At 40.0% G+C, this 20602-nt stretch overlaps 1 protein-coding gene across 16 annotated transcripts; it reads right to left on the reverse strand.

Annotated features, from left to right (window-relative positions):
• Positions 1 to 907: 907 nt before the first annotated feature.
• Positions 908 to 19180, reverse strand: HNRNPA3 (heterogeneous nuclear ribonucleoprotein A3). Of its 16 annotated transcripts, none has more exons than XR_014618577.1 (14): positions 19033 to 19162; positions 15432 to 15543; positions 14942 to 14965; positions 10898 to 11020; positions 10660 to 10806; positions 10367 to 10577; positions 10028 to 10117; positions 9859 to 9966; positions 9667 to 9747; positions 8482 to 8628; positions 7114 to 7239; positions 6949 to 7020; positions 3779 to 3853; positions 909 to 3582 (listed from the first exon to the last, which is right to left on the reverse strand). XR_014618577.1 is itself a non-coding variant. In XM_084289452.1 (13 exons), exons 2-12 carry the CDS (start codon positions 15495 to 15497, stop codon positions 6968 to 6970), a joined length of 1176 nt encoding a protein of 391 aa, XP_084145578.1. In that variant the 5' UTR covers positions 15498 to 15543; positions 19033 to 19162; the 3' UTR covers positions 908 to 3853; positions 6949 to 6967. The 16 variants fall into 16 exon arrangements, 13 of the variants coding, with proteins under 13 accessions (XP_084145578.1, XP_084145577.1, XP_084145580.1 ...); XR_014618578.1 differs by having other exon boundaries at positions 920 to 1610; positions 3435 to 3853; XR_014618579.1 differs by having other exon boundaries at positions 983 to 1610.
• Between the last annotated feature and the right edge of the window lie 1422 nt (positions 19181 to 20602).

Raw genomic sequence — 20602 nt, forward strand, 5'->3', positions numbered from 1 at the left:
CCCACTGCACAGTCCTTGACATACTTCAAACACAAGACTACTCTTTTTTGGAGCACATGGTTAACTACCAATGGTTGAAAACAAAACAGCATTTAGATTTGATAGATGAAGCAGCTTTATTTGCTCCAGATAGCACAGCCAGTCACCAGATTAAATCAAAGATACTGCAGCAGTGAGGGGTGTTTTTCTTGCTCCTGTTGTTCAAGTGCGTCTGTGTTTGCTTTGCACTCAACACTGCCTAGGAAAGCAGGAAGAGACTGCTAGCAGTTACCAAGCCTGTCTGAAACACTAGAGGAATGTGAGATTCCAGTGCCATTTAAAGCAAGACAATCTAAAATTTGTCATTCTTAACGTGTTAGAGCATAAGCATTGAGGAAAAAGCACGCTGAGCTATGGCCCTGAACCATCTTTCAATAGTGATACACAGCAGCTCTAACACACAGCTACATTTGACAGCCTAAAAAGGAAAATATTCCACACACACAGCCATTAACTAAGCTATATCTTCATCTTGTAGAGAAAATGTTTTCTCTACATACCATATAAATTCACAAATTAGGTATAAACCAGCCCTTGGTAAAACCCTGCCCCCCATTTTAATTTGGTATTTATTTTAGCAGTAACACAGAAGCCTATGGCAAACACGCTTGCAGCCTTTGCGGAGGCTGCTGTATTTGTACTCCACACATTTATAAAATAATGTAGGGATACTTACTCCATTACCAACATGAAAAGAGCAATAAATATATATATATATATATATATATATCCCCAAACTGCTGCTAATGCAGAAGACTTGTTTGAATTCCACCTGGTAAAGAATCAGTCTTAACTCAAGACTGCAACAACATGCATGCAGTTGAAAGCAGTACTTTTCATATGAACACAAAGTTGGTTGTACTTGCATCCAAACATCCAACATCATTAAAGAAGTATTCCACATTAATCATTTTGGTATACATGACAATATCAGCTGGTGAACTGTAGCCTTCATTTTATTACTACAACTAATGTACAATGTGTTCCCAAACCTGGGAAAGACCAGTGACATTGCCAAGTCCTGTAAGTTGTAATGCACCCCAGTGCTGCCCTCATACACTGACATGTGCAAACCATTTATTTCTTTATTAAACCATTCAGTTGTGAAGCTGCTAGAACTAAAGTTCAGGAGCTGGGTTGAATCAAGGTTAACTTCTGACTTGCAGTTCCCAGTTGGAAAGATGATCCTGCCACTGTGTTGCAATTTAAGATCAGTTTGTGCTCTTCACAGCACTAAACAAAAAAAGGTGATGGCAACACATTTTAGATTTTAAGTCATTTGACAATGTACACTTTATTTTGATACAAAAGTGAAAGTTTTAAACAAATTCCAATCCATTATGGACTATATTGAAATTTTTAAATTCCATATTTTTAAACTTGTTTAACCACAAGTTGTAAGATTTCACCATACTAGCACCATTGCTCTTCAAGTCTTTGCCAGTTATTAAAATGTTATTCTGTTTCCAATCTTGCGATATTATCTTCTACATGAAGGTCATTTGTCTTCTACGGAGATACTTGGATTACTTTAGTTGAGGAAAAAGCTAATCTTAGATAGAGATGTCAACCTGTAGTACCCACAGCAGAAAAAGAATCATCCATCAGATATCTGAATTTTAGTGATACTCAAGATCTTTCATGCTCCACACAAGATACACACATTTGTCAGAGATCACAGATTGATATGTAAGTGAATATTCCATTGCAGTATAGACAGTATATGAATAAAAGTTAATGTTAAAAAAAAGTTAATACAGGAACCAAAGACAGCAGCAAGTCAGTATATCACACAAGCGATACTTGAAAGACCAGGAGCATTCCCCTTCCCACACCTTAAAATATTCGAAGGATATCCAAGTTAAGATACTATGATTAATTTGTTATCTAATAACAAAAGGTTTATCAAATCTGCATCAGCCTAGTAGCTCTAAGTATTAAATAGGGTCATGTAGAACTCTAGTCTGAGGACCAATGCTTTGTAATTTTATTCGCATCTCCATTTACAGCTGCTATTTTCAGTAGCAACTACTACAGAAAAACCTAGTCATTAAATAATATTCTTAACTCTTGGAAGTACCTCTTGGACAAAGATATACTTGACCAAATATTCCTCAGTATTAAGAATTAATGCTTAAGTATTCATCTTTGACAAGGTTTATTTCTGAGAGAAAAAAGTGATATAATTGAAATGAAGCAAATAAATCAGTAAGAGTTGTAAAGCCTACCGTGAAAGTAACTCTGGAAGTGAGTATCTAGTTACACACTTAGTGCAAAAAGAACCCTCAAGAGCACAGTATGTAAAGGAAATTTACACACAGGCCTCATAATGGGATACAAACCAGAAAATTTTGCTTTAAGAAAAGAAACAGTAACATTCCTCCTTCCCTGCAGTACAAAAAGCATTTGCCTGTAACTGAATAAGCATTAGCCACATAGATGCCTTTCCCTGTTACATATTTTTACCTGTACATGACTAGATGAGTTCACAAGAGCACCTCTGCATAGCCAAGGAGAAGTATTTCACCTCTGGGTGAGGAAGCAAGCTAGTAATCTAAGCAACAAGGTACCTAGTATACTACACAAAGGAGAGACTGGGACCTCACTGCAGCAGGTTTGAATTTTAGCTCAACTTTGGCTAAGTAAAAATACTTGCCAACATTTTTATTTAAGTTGGGTGTCTCACTGTGAGATTTCCGTTTAGTAAGTAGCTCCTAATTATATGAAAATTGCACATTACCATTGTAAAATACTTCAAGTTAACTTCTGATTGTACATGTTACAATGTGAAGTTTGCTTTCTAGATACTCAAAGACAGTCAGTAGTAACAAGTTTCACTAGTGGAGTCAGTCTGCAAATTTTCCTAAGGCCTAAGTTAAACTGAAATGCATGTATTCAATTTGCCTTTTTCTGAGTAACTTAAGCATAACCAACACTAAAATGGAAGCAGATTTTTGCAGGAATACTGCACAGATGTGAATATATGCTGATAATTTAAAATAGATAACTACTATCCCAAAAGGAATGAAAATACCCCATACCTGTAATAGTCTATGATACAGAAGGAACAGCAAATACACATTCCAAGAGTTAAGAACCCATATGCATATAAAACAGATTCCATGAAAATTTATTTTATTGCCATTCATCCATATACACTTGTGCTTTCAGCTGGGTATCACTTGTCAGTATTAGCCTCCACTAAACTAGCCTGAAAGCATCAAAAATCTGAACAGGAACTAGATATTTACATTTGAATACAAACTCATTTGGCAAGCTAAAATTCATTTATCAAGAGGGAAACCTGTTTTAATAAATGCAAAACGTGTTTATGGAATTACTGCAGAATCAATACAATCTGTGAATTGTGACGAGCTGCTTAAGAGTGTCATAACCTTTTCATGTCACAGTGGTTAAGGCTTCCGTTTCTGTTACATTTTTTTTTCAAAAGCAGACTGCACACTCTTCATGGTGACTAAGAGAATGTATTTCAAAACATTTATCGTTCCCTTTTGTTGATCTCTGACACACAGCAATTTGTACCTGCCAGGAAAGGAAGATTCTTGAACAGCAGTTATGTCAGCAGACTCCCCTAATCCAGAACAAGAAACACTGTACGACATACACGGGAATACTTCTTCCTTTATACTTAAGGCTTTCCCTACTATCAAAAGGCTGGTAAAGGAAAGCCTAAGGAAATGAGCATTAAATGTGTTTTACTATGCACTACAAATCTTACCCAGTCAGAAACCTTCAATTGAAGAGGATGTGCAAGACATTCCCCATTTTGTCAAGCAGCAGCTTCTCATTCAACCTGAAAATTAAAGAAATTACTCTTACCTTGTTAAAAAACCTCCCAGTACTCTTTTTAATTCATGAAAAATTTAAAGGCAAACCTTACCTATTCTCATTGCCCTTCCTTTCAGGTCTAAATGCTAGACCTATTGATTTTGAGTCAACTCAAGTAGCTATCACTCAAGGAGGTTCCAAAAGGTGAAGAACTCTTCCTAGACTTTCTTCTCGACATTTCAGCTGTGATAAGCGGATTTAACTAGCCTTTGGAAAGCTGCTCACTATCAGCACAGTATCTTATGCCTTCACTTTTCTGGAAGTTGAAGCTGTTGCTCCTGCTGCCTTGTCATTCTTTAATTATGCTGACTTCTCCATACTCAATAGGCTGCTGAAGTCCTGTCTTACGAGTCTCCTTAGCAAAGTATGGATCAAAGAAGTACATCCTAGGTTCTTTAAAACTGGTTAATCACTGTCCTCACAGCTTACACTTTTTCCACATCACAAACAACAGCTAAGCTACCCCAACCCACCTACAAAGCGGTCACTTACACACTCCATCTCTTAAAAGGTTGCATACAGATCTTGTTCATAAAGTTTATTATGACACTATTTTTCAAAGTTAACATTGTTGTCACAGTACAGCTACAAGAGGCCCTGTTAAAAAGAACACTGTCAATACATTCTAAAAAATTTTAGAAATACCAGATCAATTTTCAGAAGGGACATCAAACCCAACCTCCAGTTGTCCCTGCAATCAGATGCAGGCCCCAGTTACAAGTCTACACAATCTTCTAAGTGTAGTAGTATACAGAGCAGGTCAGTAGTTAGGTGTCTCACTCCCTAGTGAGATGTGTTTTGGTTTTGAATGTGTTTTCAAACTCCAAAGGGGTCATTTAAAAAAATGCCTTTATTGACATACAACCTCCCCACCCCCACCCCCACCCCACCCCAATCCCAAATTATGTACAACAACAGAAGTGTTCACTGAATCAGCAATTCTTGCTTTAAGTTATAGTTTAAAACTCCACAGAAAAGAATAAGCAGACTTTGAAATCCAGTTTGGAGGCTACCATCTTGACAGCGGTTCCTTGTTTTAGTGTACTGCAGTCTAAATACACTCCAATAACATTGTTTAAATAACATTGTTTAATTTTTTCAAACAACACACTCATTTTTCTAATACTTCTTAAAATTATAATTAATAATTAATATGACTGATTATGCCTTGAGTCATTTCATACATCTTTGCAGATTCATTCCTACACTGGAATTGCATTTACCTTATACTGCACATTGACCCAGAAGTGAAACAGGTGTGAGTAATTCCAATATCAATCACATATTGTCAAGTGTCTGAATATTTCTTCTATTGACTGTGTCCCTACTCTTCTGATTCTGAATTGTCAGAAAGCACTGTCCTGGCAATAGTTGAGAGAAGTCACATCAGCTGACAAAAGCACGGACTGTAGTGCCTTAATTTGGAGGTCAGAAGTGAGAATCAAGTACAATTTCTAGCCATATGTGCTGATAAGATTTGCTACTCCAGTGCATCAAATCAAATTGTAAAACACTATCATTCTGTCTATGGAAACTTAAGACTGTACCATTCTATGTTGTGGGAAGTGTTTCTGGTCAGTAAAATACAACTAGATCATGTTTTGTTTCATCTTCAGGCTCTTACCTGAGCTTAGATATTCATAAGGGAAAAAGCTTGAGGACTATGCTACTTAGAGAGCCCATTGAAAATGGGCTTTTGGAACGCATTACCTGGGACTGTCAGTGATTACACCTGTGCTACCCTTGGCTCCCAGTCAGAAGAATGTGTCCAGAAAATTGCCTAGGGTGCATGCAAGAAAGTATATAGCCATTAAGTTATTTAGGAACATACCTATTACTCTCACTATGACGCCTTGTTTAATTGAAACAGTACAATCTGGTGTGAGGGAGAGGGAAATGGGAAGAAAGGAAGGGGATGAAAATTCCAAGCCACCCTCCCCAAAATATCGTTTTATTGAAACAGAGTCATTGTATATCCCAAGGAAACAGGCACTTGATTCCCACCCCACCTTAACTTCTCGGGAATTACAATAAATAAAAAGGTAAAAAGCAAGGTTCTTTTTCTCTTCACCCAGAACTTGAGCAACTGCAGTTATCCCTTACACATCTCAAAGGAGACGGGAGACAGCTTGAATGTGACTAAAGTTGGTCTTGTTAAAATATTTATCATGCCTTATTTTCTTGAAGCGCTAGTACTAATACAGAACTACAAATTAAAAAAATATGCACAAACCAAAAAGTAATTTGAAATTTTCATTTGAAGGTAAAGCTTAGTTCTATAATTCACAAACACTAATTTGAGTAACTCAATCCTAGTTATACATCTAAACAAACTATAATGCAACATACAGATGTTTTCCCTCTGTATGCCTATGTAACTCATATCAATGACAGTTACATATATACACTGAGACTAGACCCCTTTAAGACTGCAAATCAATAGGTGTTTCTATTGTTAACTTTAAATTAATACAAAATAGTAATTGAGAAATGCATTAATCCTCTCTATTAACTAACAAGGAAACACCCTAAACTACATTTTATTTCTGTTATAGAGTTCTCTGTACTAAATGTGGAAAAACTGAACTACACAAATATTGAAAAGTTAAAAATTCCTTAATTTGTTTATTCCTGGTACCACTACCACAATTTACAGGGCAATATACCTGATGTAATGGGAAAATAAAAAGAAAAAAGAAAGACAAAGCTACAACAGATAAAGACCTCAGGAATGTACATCTAATTGACACTACATTGCATTAATCAATAGCTGCACTTTTTGCAAACTGTGGCTATGACAGTCCTGAACAAGAAGGGTTTCCTGTTTAAGCTGCAGTAACTTTTCTGACTATGGATCATCGTTCCTTCTGTGGCAGATTTTACAGTTCCTCTAATGCATTTGGGACGACTGTCTCAAAGTAACCTGCAGCTTTCCTGACAACTCCTCGCTCTCTCTCCTGCTAAGAACTGTAGCCTGTTGAATACAGGATAAGAAAATTATTACTCTCAGTGAACAGTTGTACATTATTCATCATCATCATAAATATGAATTACACCTACCCTTTTTCTGGTAGCATTTTTAGAATCTTCTACCACCATAGCCCCCACTTCCACTTCCAGATCCATAACCACCTACAAAGAAAACAGGGTACATATTGAAACTTAAAGATTAATAACAAGTAGTATTAAACAAAAGAAGTATTTTCTGTACAGAATTTTATTTACCACCATAGGGACTGCCTGAACTTCTACCACCAAAGCTGCCACCACCTTTCATGGGACCATAGTTAGACTGCTGCTGTCCACTGTAATTGCCAAAATCATTGTAGTTTCCACTGCCACCATAATTACCTAAAACAAAAGCAAGTGTGTGAATTTAGTAAGTCTGTAAGATTATGAAATTTCAGTGTAATTATCAGTATTTTACATCATTTTAAAATAGAACTGTGGATGCTAGCTCTACTCACAATGTGCAAGTTACACAAAACCCTTAGCATTTTTAGGATTAGAAACTGGTATTTCACTGAAAATGAGAAGTAGCAGGCTATATTAGAAAGTTCATACAGGTTTGACCAGCAGTTTGAAGTTACCACAAGAGGACAAATTTAATGCCTCCAAACTCAGGAAAGCACAGTAGTTTCACTGCCATCCTTCCACATTGCTCAGTGCTTTGCAGGTAACCATGTAAACTACAAGCCAAACATTCAATTTATTTGCTGTAAAATGTGACAGAGCTGTATATGCGCTGCATACCCACTACATCAAAGAGTATTAATAAAATACGCAGCAGATTTTGCAGCTAAACTGCCCGAACTTCCACTAGGTCCATGGAAGTTCTCTTCTAGAATTCTTGGGGAAGAAGCAGTAAGAATCTTGTATGTTTTAGTATTTGTGGTACATTCTAATCGGAAACATCTGCCATTAAAGGTCTCTAAAGAAGTTACAACAGGTCTAAAAAAATAACCTTAGCATTCAGAAACTCCTGTAAGGAAATTAACACTGATAACACAAAACAGGAACTTGTCTAAACTGATCGTTTCGCAGCACATAGCTATATTTATTTTGATTTTGTTTAATGTCTTCCTTGATAGTATCTACTCATTGAGGGTTTACACTAATTAACACTGTAAAAGAGTACTGTAATGAAATGGCATCCAGTCACTCCAATTAGAATGTGTAACTGGCAAAAGAACCACTCTTATGAAAAAAATTAACCAGAGTACCTTGTTTCACAATCAAACAATAAAAAGCGTAACTTTAGACATCTAATCCTCATGAAGGACATGACCTACACGGTGTGAACAGATACCCAACAACACCACCATATTTCAAGTGGTCAAAATTTAAATTCTTCTACTCTACTTCCACACACGGGTTTACAGCAGCTGCTTTTAGAAAAATAAGTTACAGGCAAAGTAATATTCTATAGTTTAAGCAAAGCTGACCCAGATGGACGAGAATTTTCCTTGTTTAACACACTAATCTACATTAGCACCTCATTGTACAACTCATCTTATGTAGCACCATACTTCAGCCACTGTACTACTCAAACCTGACTAAAAAAGTTTTGGCTAATTACAGCTGTCATCTTACCACCTCCAAAATTTCCTCCTTCGTTGTAGCCATCATATCCTCCTCCTCCACCTCCATATCCACCACCTGGGTTTCCATATCCTGGTCCTCCACCACCACCATAACCTCCTCTGCTGCCATACCCAGGACCACCTCCATAGTTGCCACCTTTGAATATAAAAAAGGTCAAACTAAGCACATCAAAGCTAAATACTGGTTAAAAAAAGCCCATTAACACACAAACATAACAAAAACACAAGCACACAAAAATGTCCCAGTGTTTCCCCTACTGTGTATCCATTGTGTTTGCACTATTTACCTAAACCGTTTAATCCAAACAAACAAAAAAGCATTAGCTTATGTCTACTCTCGAAGCATAATACTTGAAGTTTCCTAGCTCATGCACAGTACATAGATATACAACATGTAACAGCCGCCTCTTTGCACAAGTGGCTGTCACTACCGTGAACCATCCTCTTTAATCCTCTGAACTAAAATTACTCAGTAGACAAAGCTCTCAAAATAATTCTGGTTTATATTTTTTATCCAGACATACAATTCTATTTACACTTGTGTCTAAGCTACCAGACGCTTTTTTTCCCAAGCCACCAAGAGTACCCAAAAGACTTAATATTCCAGATATTGACTTTTTCTCAGATATATCAATGGAGTACTTGCGAACTGGGAAACAGTCCCAAAGAACTCAGGATCATTATGTGTATCTCCTTACAGAATCAGGACAAACAACTACTCGCTGCTTCCCTTATTTCCCCACACAAACACACAAAAATGCTGCTATCACAGCTGTTTGGCAGCTTCCACACTTCTTTTCAGGTGGATTTTGAATACTCACACCAACTCGATCATGAAAAGATAGTAATGAACAAGTCTTAGAGTTGACTGAAAAGACTTCTAGTATGCCAGGTGGTCACTGCTTTGTTTAGTTTTAGTAATCTCAGCTGACACCAGTATCTTCAATTTTCTCAATGACAAACAATTGCTACATGACCTCACGACATGAAGTCAAAGGGTAAATATAGGGGAGTACTTTTTCACCCATGATTTTGTAGGGAAAACAAAAATCTCAACTCTTCACAGCATTACAACGTATATTATCACTAAAGTAGAGTTGGTGTCCAAGGTGGAGGTAAGACTTCAGAGTTGGATATGCTGGCATGAAGCAGGAAGAAGGAGCAATACACTTACCATCACCAAATCCATTGTATCCGTCACCACCCCCAAAGCTTCCTCTGCTCCCACCACCGCCACCACCACCCCCATAGCCGCCTGGAACACAAAACAGATGAGATTGTTGGCTTAAACACTTAGCACGTGTTCAAGAAAAAAGACTCGGCAAATGTGGAAGTTATGTTCTACAGAAACATTCTAGTCATTTACCTCTTCCACCAAAGTTTCCTCCTCGGCCAAAGTTTCCTCCACCGCCTCCAAAATTTCCACGACCCATGAAATTGCCTGAGCCACCCCCACGACCTACAAAATATTTTGCTTAAATTACATTAAATGAAAACCAGTTATGTAACATAACCCTGCCTAACTCTAAACTTACCTCTCTGAGAGCTAGCAGTCTGCATCTCTTGTTTTGAGAGTGCTTTTTTCACTTCACAGTTATGTCCATTTATAGTATGGTATTTCTGAACTAGAGAAAAATTGAGAAAAAGGACAGCATTAGAAATTCAAATAATTGAAAGCAATATGCTGTACAACTCTCATAGAAAGCTACTGTAAGGCATGACCCCAGTTTTCAAAGGAATATTAAAGGCAACCCATTGCTCATAACAGTCAAATAGCTCATCATGCCAACATCTTATATTGCTTGCACTACTTTTCTGAAAGCTCAAGTTACACTTTTATCCTACAAGTCATTTCTCATTAAAGAATTACATACCAACAATTTTATCAACTGTATCATGATCATCGAAAGTTACAAAAGCGAAGCCTCTTTTCTTTCCACTTTGCCTGTCTTCCATGACTTCTATGGTTTCAATCTTCCCATATTTTTCAAAGTACTCCCTTAAGTTATATTCTTCTGTATCTTCTTTAATTCCACCAACAAATATTTTCTTTACTGTGAGATGCGCTCCAGGCTTTACAGAATCCTGCAACACCAAAAATTACATTCAGCATTTTAAATAACTAGGTAGAAATTAAGAAATAAGCTTAACTAAAACCCTAACTTACCTCCCTTGAAACTGCTCTCTTTGGTTCAACCACGCGTCCATCAACCTTATGTGGTCGAGCACTCATGGCAGCATCCACCTCTTCCACACAGGAGTAAGTCACAAAGCCAAAGCCTCTGGAACGTTTTGTTTGTGGGTCTCTCATCACCTAAAAAAAGTACACGGGGCACTCTGCATTTCTGTACTCGATTAAGTACCCATATCCTTTCAAAAGCACAAACTAATTTTGGACACTTTACCACACAGTCCGTGAGCGTGCCCCATTTTTCAAAGTGTTCTCTCAAGCTATCATCTGTTGTTTCAAAGCTCAGACCTCCAATGAACAGCTTTCTCAACTGCTCTGGCTCCTTAGGCTCATGGCCCTACAAAATCAAAAATCAAATACATATTTTGAATACAAACCACAGAATTAACATTTCACAGATTTACTAAAGCTTATCTGTGCACATAACTACAAATAGGTGGAACACATTTACATAAAAACAATGTCTTCTAATGGTTGTAGACAGCAGCATAATAAGCTTAACAACTAATGAGGTGTGATTTTAATTAAACAGTAACTAACTAACAACTTAAGAATGCTCAAATGCAAACAACAGTAAAGAGATTTCAATCTATTAAATAGTTTGGTTGCTTACTTTCCTCCTCTCCAAGAAGTGCATTTGTTTTATGCTCATTTTATGTTCGAGTTGCATATTGCTCTGTAGGGATTAGCAATGAAGCACTCCTAGATAAAAGGACGTTCTAACACTTAATGAAGCACAATCATAAGGAACAATCAAAAAATTAGGCGCATAGTATGCAAATAGCAAAGAAAAGGTTACTGACCAAATCAAGCACTTAAGTCTTTTGGACTATCTGATTTAAAACTATTTTAAAAGTTTATTTTTATGCATTTTAAAGAAAATGTATAAATTCCAAATTATTTAATAATGCAAATTTGTACTTGGATAAATTTGTAACTTAAGCACACATAATCAGGAAAGTGGAAGTACCAATCTGGTTTTCAGTGTTGTGGACAATACCTCTTACATCTGAATTAACAAGGATTTACGTCTTACAGAAAAAATATCTTGAATGATGATTAATCAATGACCAGGAATAGGGATAACTACTAGAATAAGACTTGTAACTTAACGAGCAAACTTAAAACTTCAGTTTAATTGAAGCTCTTCACAATATCAAAAAGGTATCTTTACAGAACAAATAAAGTGGGCTTAAAAATGCATTAGTGTTTCTGCTCTGTTACATATTTTATTCAGTGTGCATTTAAAAGGACCTTGCCAAAAATCATTTTACAACTTTCTCCCATCCCCAAGAGAGGGAAGTCTTCTTCTAACAAGCAACCATATTAGGATCTTATTTTACAATCTGGTACTTTTGCGAGTGTAAGACATCCTGCAACAAAGTGCTGACCAGCTACGTCACATATGACTTCAATTCTGCTGCAGGAATGAACAATGGGCTTCACTGTTTCTGCTGTGCTGTGTTAAGAAGCACAAACCTTAGAGCTGAGCTACATAAAACCAGCTGCAGACTTCTACATATAGATGCCTTGCTTCAAGCCTGCAGGTGAAATGCTTTAGCTTCTACAAGTTTAAATAAATGTGGTGGTAGTGCTAGTGTTGGTCAGGAAAGTGTATATCCCTTTGAGCACTACACAACCACCCTACAGAGCAATAAATACTGTGATGTGATACATAATAAAAGAACATTTTGGAATTCTATGCTGCTTTAGATATCCATTGGTTTGTAACTTCTGGGTTGAACTACAGGAAACAATGCCTAAGATTATGAAAAGTTGGCTGGGACAAATCCTCACTCTTATTTATACCTTCTAAACTGAGCAAGAGCTAGCCCCAGCATTTTTAGTAACAATTTTTTATTTAAGGCACTAACTGCATTACTACAGGATTATCTGATAGTCAATGGCACCATGACTAAAATAAAACTTCTTTTCCATGGTCTCCTAAGTGGTTTGAACTACAGAAGTATTATTAAAAAATCTCCTTTTTGTATTACATGTAAACTTAAAATTTTAAAGGGTTAATACACTTACTGTATATAGAAACTGTTTTAGGTTCAGTAAAATATTATTTTCCGTTGCTAACTTAATTTTTTTAATTTACTTACACTACTTACTTTTTAGCTGGTTACGTTAAAGCTGGGAATGCTGACTCTTTTAAACTCTCCTATTCTTAATCAAAGGAATCTATTATGACTTTACTATTATTATTGTATTTAGACTTCTCCAAAACCAGAAACCTAGGAAAAAAATTCTTTTTATTGCTCTCTAATGCTCCTTAAGTCTGTGGCATTGTCAATTAGCAAGTCAGACTGAATTTCCATTTAAAGAATGACCCCAGAACTCTTCAGGTCACTCCTGAAAGGAAAAGAGAAGTCCTTTTCCACTTATTACACGCACACGAACTTCAGTTCTCATATTAGAAGGAAAACACCTAATGTTACAACTTCTCTCTTCCATCAGAAATGATTATCCTCAGAACACATCTATGTTATAGGAAATTTTCCAGACAAATAGAAGGTGGTACTTTGTTAGGAACAAGTTATTTTTCACGCATTTTGTTTTCGCTGGGGATAAGCATCTCTAGGGCTTTCAGAGTGCTCTTCTGTCACACAGGATGCTGTTTCTCAATCCTTCCGCTGCAAACTAGTTACAGCAACAGCCTTTCCTGTGCAACAAGCCCTGCACAGCACGATGGTTTTTCCTCTCCCTAGCCTAACTATGACACTGCCTCAGCAGGATCAGCAGGCTCCCTCCCACTCGAGGCTGGGGGCCAGCACGCCATTTTGCAGCGCTCCATCCGGGGCCGGGGGGGGGAGGGAGGAGAAGCTGGTCAGTAATTCCCTGCCTGCTTGCAGCCAGCAAGCTGGAGGGAGACTACGTTCCTCCCCTTAAGCATTTTAAATGCTTTCCCAAATGTATTAATAGGTTCTGCGGAGGCGGGGAGCTTTTCTTCCTGCCGTGGCTAGCTACTTCCTTCTGAAGCCAAAGCCCCGCGCGGCACAGACCGCCTCCATTTTGTGAGCGATCCGATCTCGTCTCCTCCACACTCAATATGGAGCCGGAGGGGTGGGGCCACGGCAGAGCGGGATCGCGCACACCAGCAGCCCCTGGCCACGACCCAGCGCCGCAGTGGCGCCGCAGGAGCAGCCCTGCAGCCCCCGCCTGGCCTGATGGGGTGGGGTGGGGGGGGGCCACATTACAGCCAGCAGGGCAGCTGGCGGCAAGGCCAGCATCTTGGGGCTGCGCCTGGTTCTCTCGGCACCACCCTTTCTCACAATCGAAATCAGACTACAGGCTTCTACATCCTACCTAAAACCCCGAATGCTCGGTTTAGTCTGCCTGTACCTCTCTTAGAAGAGGAGGAATAAAAGGCAGCTAGCACTCGCATGTGATTCCCATAAAAATCACAGTCTGGGCAAAAATCAGATCTTTTTGACAATACTGCTGCAGATACGCACTGCCTTTATTCAGAGTTTGCAAGAAACTCCACCTTCATGTGGCAGGGGTTTTGCATGATCAGCATTTTGAAGTTGCAGCATTTCTCTCTAAAGGCCCTGTTTTGACATGAAGTCCTGCCATGCACTGTATCTTTAGGAACAAGCTAATCCCAAAACGCCTGTCACTGTGGCTAAGTTTATGTGCAGCTAAACCCTAGACTGACTTCTGGAGCTCAAAAGCTTGCAGACAACTGGGGTTAATCAACTTTCTCTGTGAAATATTTTCTCTAGAAACTTAATAGCATTTATGTGGATTCCAGGCCAAGCTACTTCAGTAAACTACAAAAGCTCCTTTTGCAGCAGCTGAGGAACCCCAGTTACATTCTAGCCGAAGTCCAAGGGCAGCGAAACGGTTGAAACATTTGTTTGCAAGAGAACTTTGCACACATTTCTTCAATACAAAGTAACCATAAGCTACTGGATACATGCAACTCAAGAAAAGGTTTGTTCTTAGCTCTAAGGCTCTGGCACTACAGCTGTGTATGATCGCCAGAGAAAGATGGGCTTAAATAGCTAAAATATTCAGGCATCCTGGAAAAGTAACGTTAGATAGCAAATAAATCAAAGTATACAATAAGACAGTGTCTCAATTACAAGGCATACAAGCATAGTTAATACCCTCTTTGCTAATCTTAAAATTGAGTTTATACTCTGAAGGGTATCAAGACTTTTCCCCCCTCCCACTTCCACACCCTGCCCCAAAGTAACTAGCTCCCATCCTCCCAGAACAGCCCCACCATCTTCTCTATACTACGCACCTTATTCAGTCTACGGTATTTCTGCTAGAAGCAAAAGAAAACAGTTATTTTTACTTAGTACAGCCTCGCTTTCATTTGCAGTGACTATTAGGCAACCATTTTTTATTAAAAAAGAACCTGTCTTCATTCCCACTAAAAAAAAGATTGTGAAAATAGGAAAGAATCGAGTTCCTGCCAATATTCTGAGGATGCATCTATTTCTTTAAAAGAAAAATAATTACACCTTTAGTCACAAACATACATTTACACATTTAGTTATAACACAAAACTATGCAAGCAAAGTTTCCCCACTATACTTAACATCCCACCCCTTAAAATTGTAACTACTATACAGCACTTTAAAGTTATTCTGCTACTATGGGGATGAAGAAGGTAGAAAAAAAAAATTCTGAATTAATGCATCAGATAGAAACAGTTAAGTATTACTATTTTTATTAATCTCTTCCCCTTAAAGCTACTTGTTTTTCATTAAAAAAAGCAATTCTCTCACCTGTGAGGATCGTCTTCCTTTTCTCTTGTAGTCTTCCACCTCTCTCTCTTCCTTAATAGCAGCCATTTTGGAAGGGTACTCTAACTCGGCCTTTCTTTTAGATTTAGGAAACCTAGAAAACAGGTTGGATAAGTCAGTACTTACCCCAATTCCTATGAAGTAGGGCCTTTCTCTGGCTGCAATGCACAGGTGTGGCTTTACAGAAGGGGAAAGGGGCAATGAAAGTATATAAAAAAAAAAAAAAAAAGTATTTCGAAGGGTAAAAATCCTCAGCCTATTTTGCCCAAGAGTTGCTGCACAAAAAGAACATCTGCTACCAGGTCAAAGTGTTGGAATAACTTGGTACAATCTTAAATTATAATCTGCAGAGCAACTTATTCCAAATATTGCCTGTCATGTAACTATCATGAATACGATCTGTACATAATAAGAAAAAATCAAATTCTACTTCTCCAGATTTAAAATACAAAATTTTTGCAAAAAAGGTAATTTTAATAAGCATTATTTGCAAAATGTTTATGTGTAACCTACTGAAACCAGTAATCCAGCAGACTACAAACTGGAATATTATAGGATGTGAAATGTTTTCTGTACTGAAAAATATTTTCTACTAACACCAGTGGAAGGACCCTTTAGTGATTCTGTTCTTGCCTAACTAGAAATTTTAACACTTGAACCCTAGCAATCTGTAGCACTGGTCATTTGTGTTACCTTTCCTTGCAAATTATTTATTCCATTACTACTTTGTACTCTATTTATGTGCCCAATTTTTATTAATGAATATTTATGAAGTTTTAAGAAGTATTTCACAAGATAAACTCAGTCAATGCATCCATATATAAGCATTCAAACAAAAAAAATATATATTTGCTTTCACTTCTTTTTTTTTAAATCAAGTTTCCTAAAAACATTGTTACGTGATTTCTTATTATGTTGTATTACTATCTTTGGAAACAATTCACTATTAGTTCAGGTGTTTCTTGAAAATCATTACAGTAGTCAAAGTAGTCAACTAAATAATACGGTACTGTAAAATTGCATTTGTACTGCATTAAAATAATTGATATTTACAAGATTAAGTGTATTGTTTTTAATTTTTTGTTTTTGAAGTTCTATTGCATAGGCAAAGACAGGTAGTGTGACTCATTTATTCGAAGTTAAATAATATAATTCCATGTTTAAATTCAAATTAAGGTTCAAATTAAGACCTACATATTAAAGAGCTGTGACATCATGAGTATCATGATTGAAGGTGTTACGAATCTTAAAGGTTTTATGAACTAATGCTAAGGTATTTGTATTATCTTCAGTTCTTCTCTATGCCATATTAACCTGCTCTTGAAATCCTTCAAATAAAACTTAGGTTGACTTAGCTGAAGGACTTAGTATCCTAATACCTCCTTAACTGTTCACTTCCTCAAATCACACAGCAGTCAAGGGCTTTTAAAAAAAAAAATGTTGCTGTATGGTGAAATAAATCTTTTGGAATTATTAGAGGGGGAAGGGCTAGGCCTAGATACCCTTTTAAGTAATGAAAAGTATGCAAACACTCTCTGATTTCATCACCTGCTGCTTTCCCCAGTGGGGCTCCATACTGGCCACCATAAAGCTTGTAGGCATGGTCTCTGCCATGATGGCATCTGAAGGCCATGACGCACAAAAAAGAGCTGTTTCATTACTGATGAGTACCATCAGCTAAAGCAGTACACAGCCCTGTGCAGCTTTGTTCCTACTTTGTTTTGCAGGAAGCTTAAACAACTGTAAATACCAGCATTTTTATGATTTTTATCAACAACATATTGTTTTTCGCTTTGATTTAAAATATTCAAATATCAATTGAGGTTAACTAGCATTGAAGCAGTTGTATATTGCAACTTAAATGACAGAAAGGAAAGCAATCAGAAAAATTTGTTGGCTGTAATGGACAGAAAGTTCCCAGGAACTACCTAGTTACTACAATGCTACTCTGTCTCTTAGAGAGACAAGAAGTGCTGGTTGAGGGGAAACTGACATTCCCAAGATGGAAATTTACTTGTCCATTCAGAGAATACTCTGGAGATGTATTGACCTTTTCTGTAAAAAGACAAAGTTGGACCTAATGTGCACATAGCTTATCTTGCCAAATGTAAGATTTAAAACGCCAGAATAATAGGTTTTCAGCTCTAAGTGCATTTGCAGTTTATTCCCAACACCAACAGGAACATTTCCTGGGAAGAAAAAACAATATATTAGCTTAGTAACTTATGTGATGGGTTACCAAACTTGACTGAAGCATGTTCAAATTCTTTGAATTCATCCTCCCTCCAGTTTGTCAGTGTTCAACAACCCTGAAGCAACTAAGACAATTGCTTACGTGGAAAACAGAGCTATTTTTAGCTGTTTTGCTTAGGGATCCAGTTTCTTCTCGACTTTTAATGGAACAGAAACTAGTGTGAGCGGTCACGTCTCTGTTCTCAGTCCTACAAGGCCTGAGGAAGGGTCACAAAACCCAGGAAGAACACTGCACCGTTTTTACTCACCATACTTTGAGCATTTCAACTTACTTTGAAATGCTTAAAAAAAAAAAAAAAAAAAAAAAAAAAAGGTTTTGAAAAGAGATGGAAAGGAAGCAAGAGGGGGATGTGACTGCGACATTTCTCCCCGGATAGGGCACACACGATTGCCCCGGCCTGAGTTTGATTTTGGTTTGGTTCCCGTTGGGGAAGCTCTGAGGCGAGGCCTGCGCGCGGGGCCGCTCCTTTGTGCTTCCCCCCAGGGCCGCGGGGACAACGCCGAGCCCCCCGTGCACGGTGCGGCTGCGGGCGTGGCAGCAGGGCAGCGGGAAGCCATCCGGGCTGCCTCGCCCCGCTCCCGGCCATGAGGGGCCCCACGCGTGCCGGCGCCAGCGCCGCTACGTGCAGCGGGGCACGGCACCCAGCGCCCCCCCCCCCCCTCCAGCTGCGCACGAAATGGCGGCCGCAGCCTCGGCGCCCGCGGGGCCTCGCGGCGGAAGCGCGGCCTCCCCCCCCCGCTCCCCCCCCCCCTTCCTGCCCGCGCCACGCCGCAGGGAGGCGGCGAGGAGCGCGGCACGGCCGCCATTACGCGAGCCCGCTCTGCAGCGCGGCGTGCAGCAGCCCCCCCCCCAACCCGCTCTCCCCCTCCCGCCTTCCCGCCCAGGCGCGGTGCTGCAGCCTCGGTGCACCGCCACCGCCACCACCACCGCTGCTGCTGCTGCAGAGCGGGCTGCGGCTGTGCGGCCCGCCTGCAGTTACCTCCATTTTGTGCACGCACCCGCCAGCGCCAATATGGAGCCGAGCGAAAGGGGGGGGTCATGTGGCGGGAAGGCGGGCTCGGGGCTCCGCGCCACCAGGGCGGAGAGGGACTGAATGCACTGGGGGGAAGGGGGGGGGGGGGGTGCAGGGCTGGCAGCAGCGCGCGCCGCGGCCGTTGCCGCTTCTTTTTTCCCGCCGCTCCTCCCCTCCCCCCGCCCGCGCCATTAGCCCCGGTCCCGCCGTAACGGCCGCGAGGAGAGGGCGCGATGGGGGGAAAGAAGAGAGCGAGGATCAGCCGCGGAGGGAAGGTGGGGATGGGGGAGGAGAGGCGAGATAAGAAAAGATATAACCGTGCCAGCGTCCGCCCGAGCGCCTGCCCGCCCTCTCCTCGGTCCCACGCCGGCAGCCGGCCTGGCGCACTCACCGCCGCCCGCTGAGGGGGTGGAGATGCCGGCGCGCAGCCGTTACTGGCGACGCCCGCCCGAGCACCGCCTCTTCCCCTCACGTCAGGGCGGCCCCGACAGCCTCCCCCCGGCCGTCCCCTTCCCCTCCCTTCCCCCGCCTCGGGAGAGAGGCGCCCGTGAGGGAGGGGCGTCACGGCGGTGTCCCCGAGGGAGGGAGGGAGGCAGGAAAAGATTAAAAAAAAAAAAAAAAAAAAAAGGAGGGGGTTGCGGTGCTGACGGGGCGCCCCAGGCGTGCCTCCCCGCCAGACTCCGGGACGCCGTGAGGGGCCCCCAGCCCGCCGGGGGAGGCTGTGTGTCTCCTGGCGTCGCTTTTGTCCTGCGGGTGCTGTGGGAAGATGGCTGCGCAGAGCCCTTGGGAAGCGGGGCTGGGTTAGCGTGGGTTATGTCGGATCGGGGACCGCAACTAATCTCTAGCTCCGTGGGCAGGGGCATCGCCGGTATCTTTTAGTGGGTTTTGTCACCGCAAACTAACGGAGGTGAAAAGAAGGGGTTTTCTTCAACAGTTTGATGGAGAATAAAACAGAGTAAAGAGTTAAGCACAAACATAAGCATTTTTTCCTTATCTGGAAAATGACACGAGGAAAAAAAAGACATAAAAATGTACCCTCTTCGGTCTCGTTTGTGCCTATCCTCTCACGGTTTCAGCAACTATTTCAGAACAATGACCTAACCCAGCTTTTGGCACTTAACCCAGTAAAACACACACACACACACATGCAAAAAAACACAAAAAAAGAATCTTTATGCATCACAGATCAGTACACTAACTGATGTGGTTTCATGGAAAGGCCCCTAGGTGGGTACCCCCATATGAAGCACTAGACTGAAAGGGTTATAAATCACTGGAAGTTCACTATTAGCTGCAGTTTCATGTGTCTGTGTCGTTAACCTGCATTTACTACAAAGAAAAATTGGAGAATGCAGTCTTGGAGTTTTCAAGTTAGCACCTTTATTTTGACTTATGCAACAGTGTCGAAACCTGTTTAACTTCTCTAAAAAGATTTTTTAAATATGTAGAGATATTTACAATAGGTTTAGAAATGTTCTTTCTACTATAGCATACCTCAGTTGAAATAAGTTTTTGAAGAATTAAATCTGTCGGAAGATGGGTGACTTCTTACGAACTAACATTGCACGGAAATCTTAGCAACCTCCAGATCATCTTTGTGGTACAAGTAAAACCATCAATTTCTCATCCTCATCTCTTCTCCCCAAGTGTAATGCACAGTTTAACTTTTTATTTCAAATAAAATTATTCATGTATGTGTCACTTATGTTCCTTGTTCTCTTGGCCTTGAATACTGTGAGACAGACAACAGCGCTGGCAATATGTGTCTTAAAATACTTGTCAGTTGCAAAGATTCTTGTTAGTTTATACTCGACTTGCCTCACAATTTGAAGAAGACCTTCATTAGTCTGATGTTATTTGTTTACCGCTTACGTATCAGTCATGGAG

This window comes from Netta rufina (genome assembly GCF_964035555.1).
Source record: "Netta rufina genome assembly, chromosome: 6".
Taxonomy (NCBI): Eukaryota; Metazoa; Chordata; class Aves; order Anseriformes; family Anatidae; genus Netta; species Netta rufina.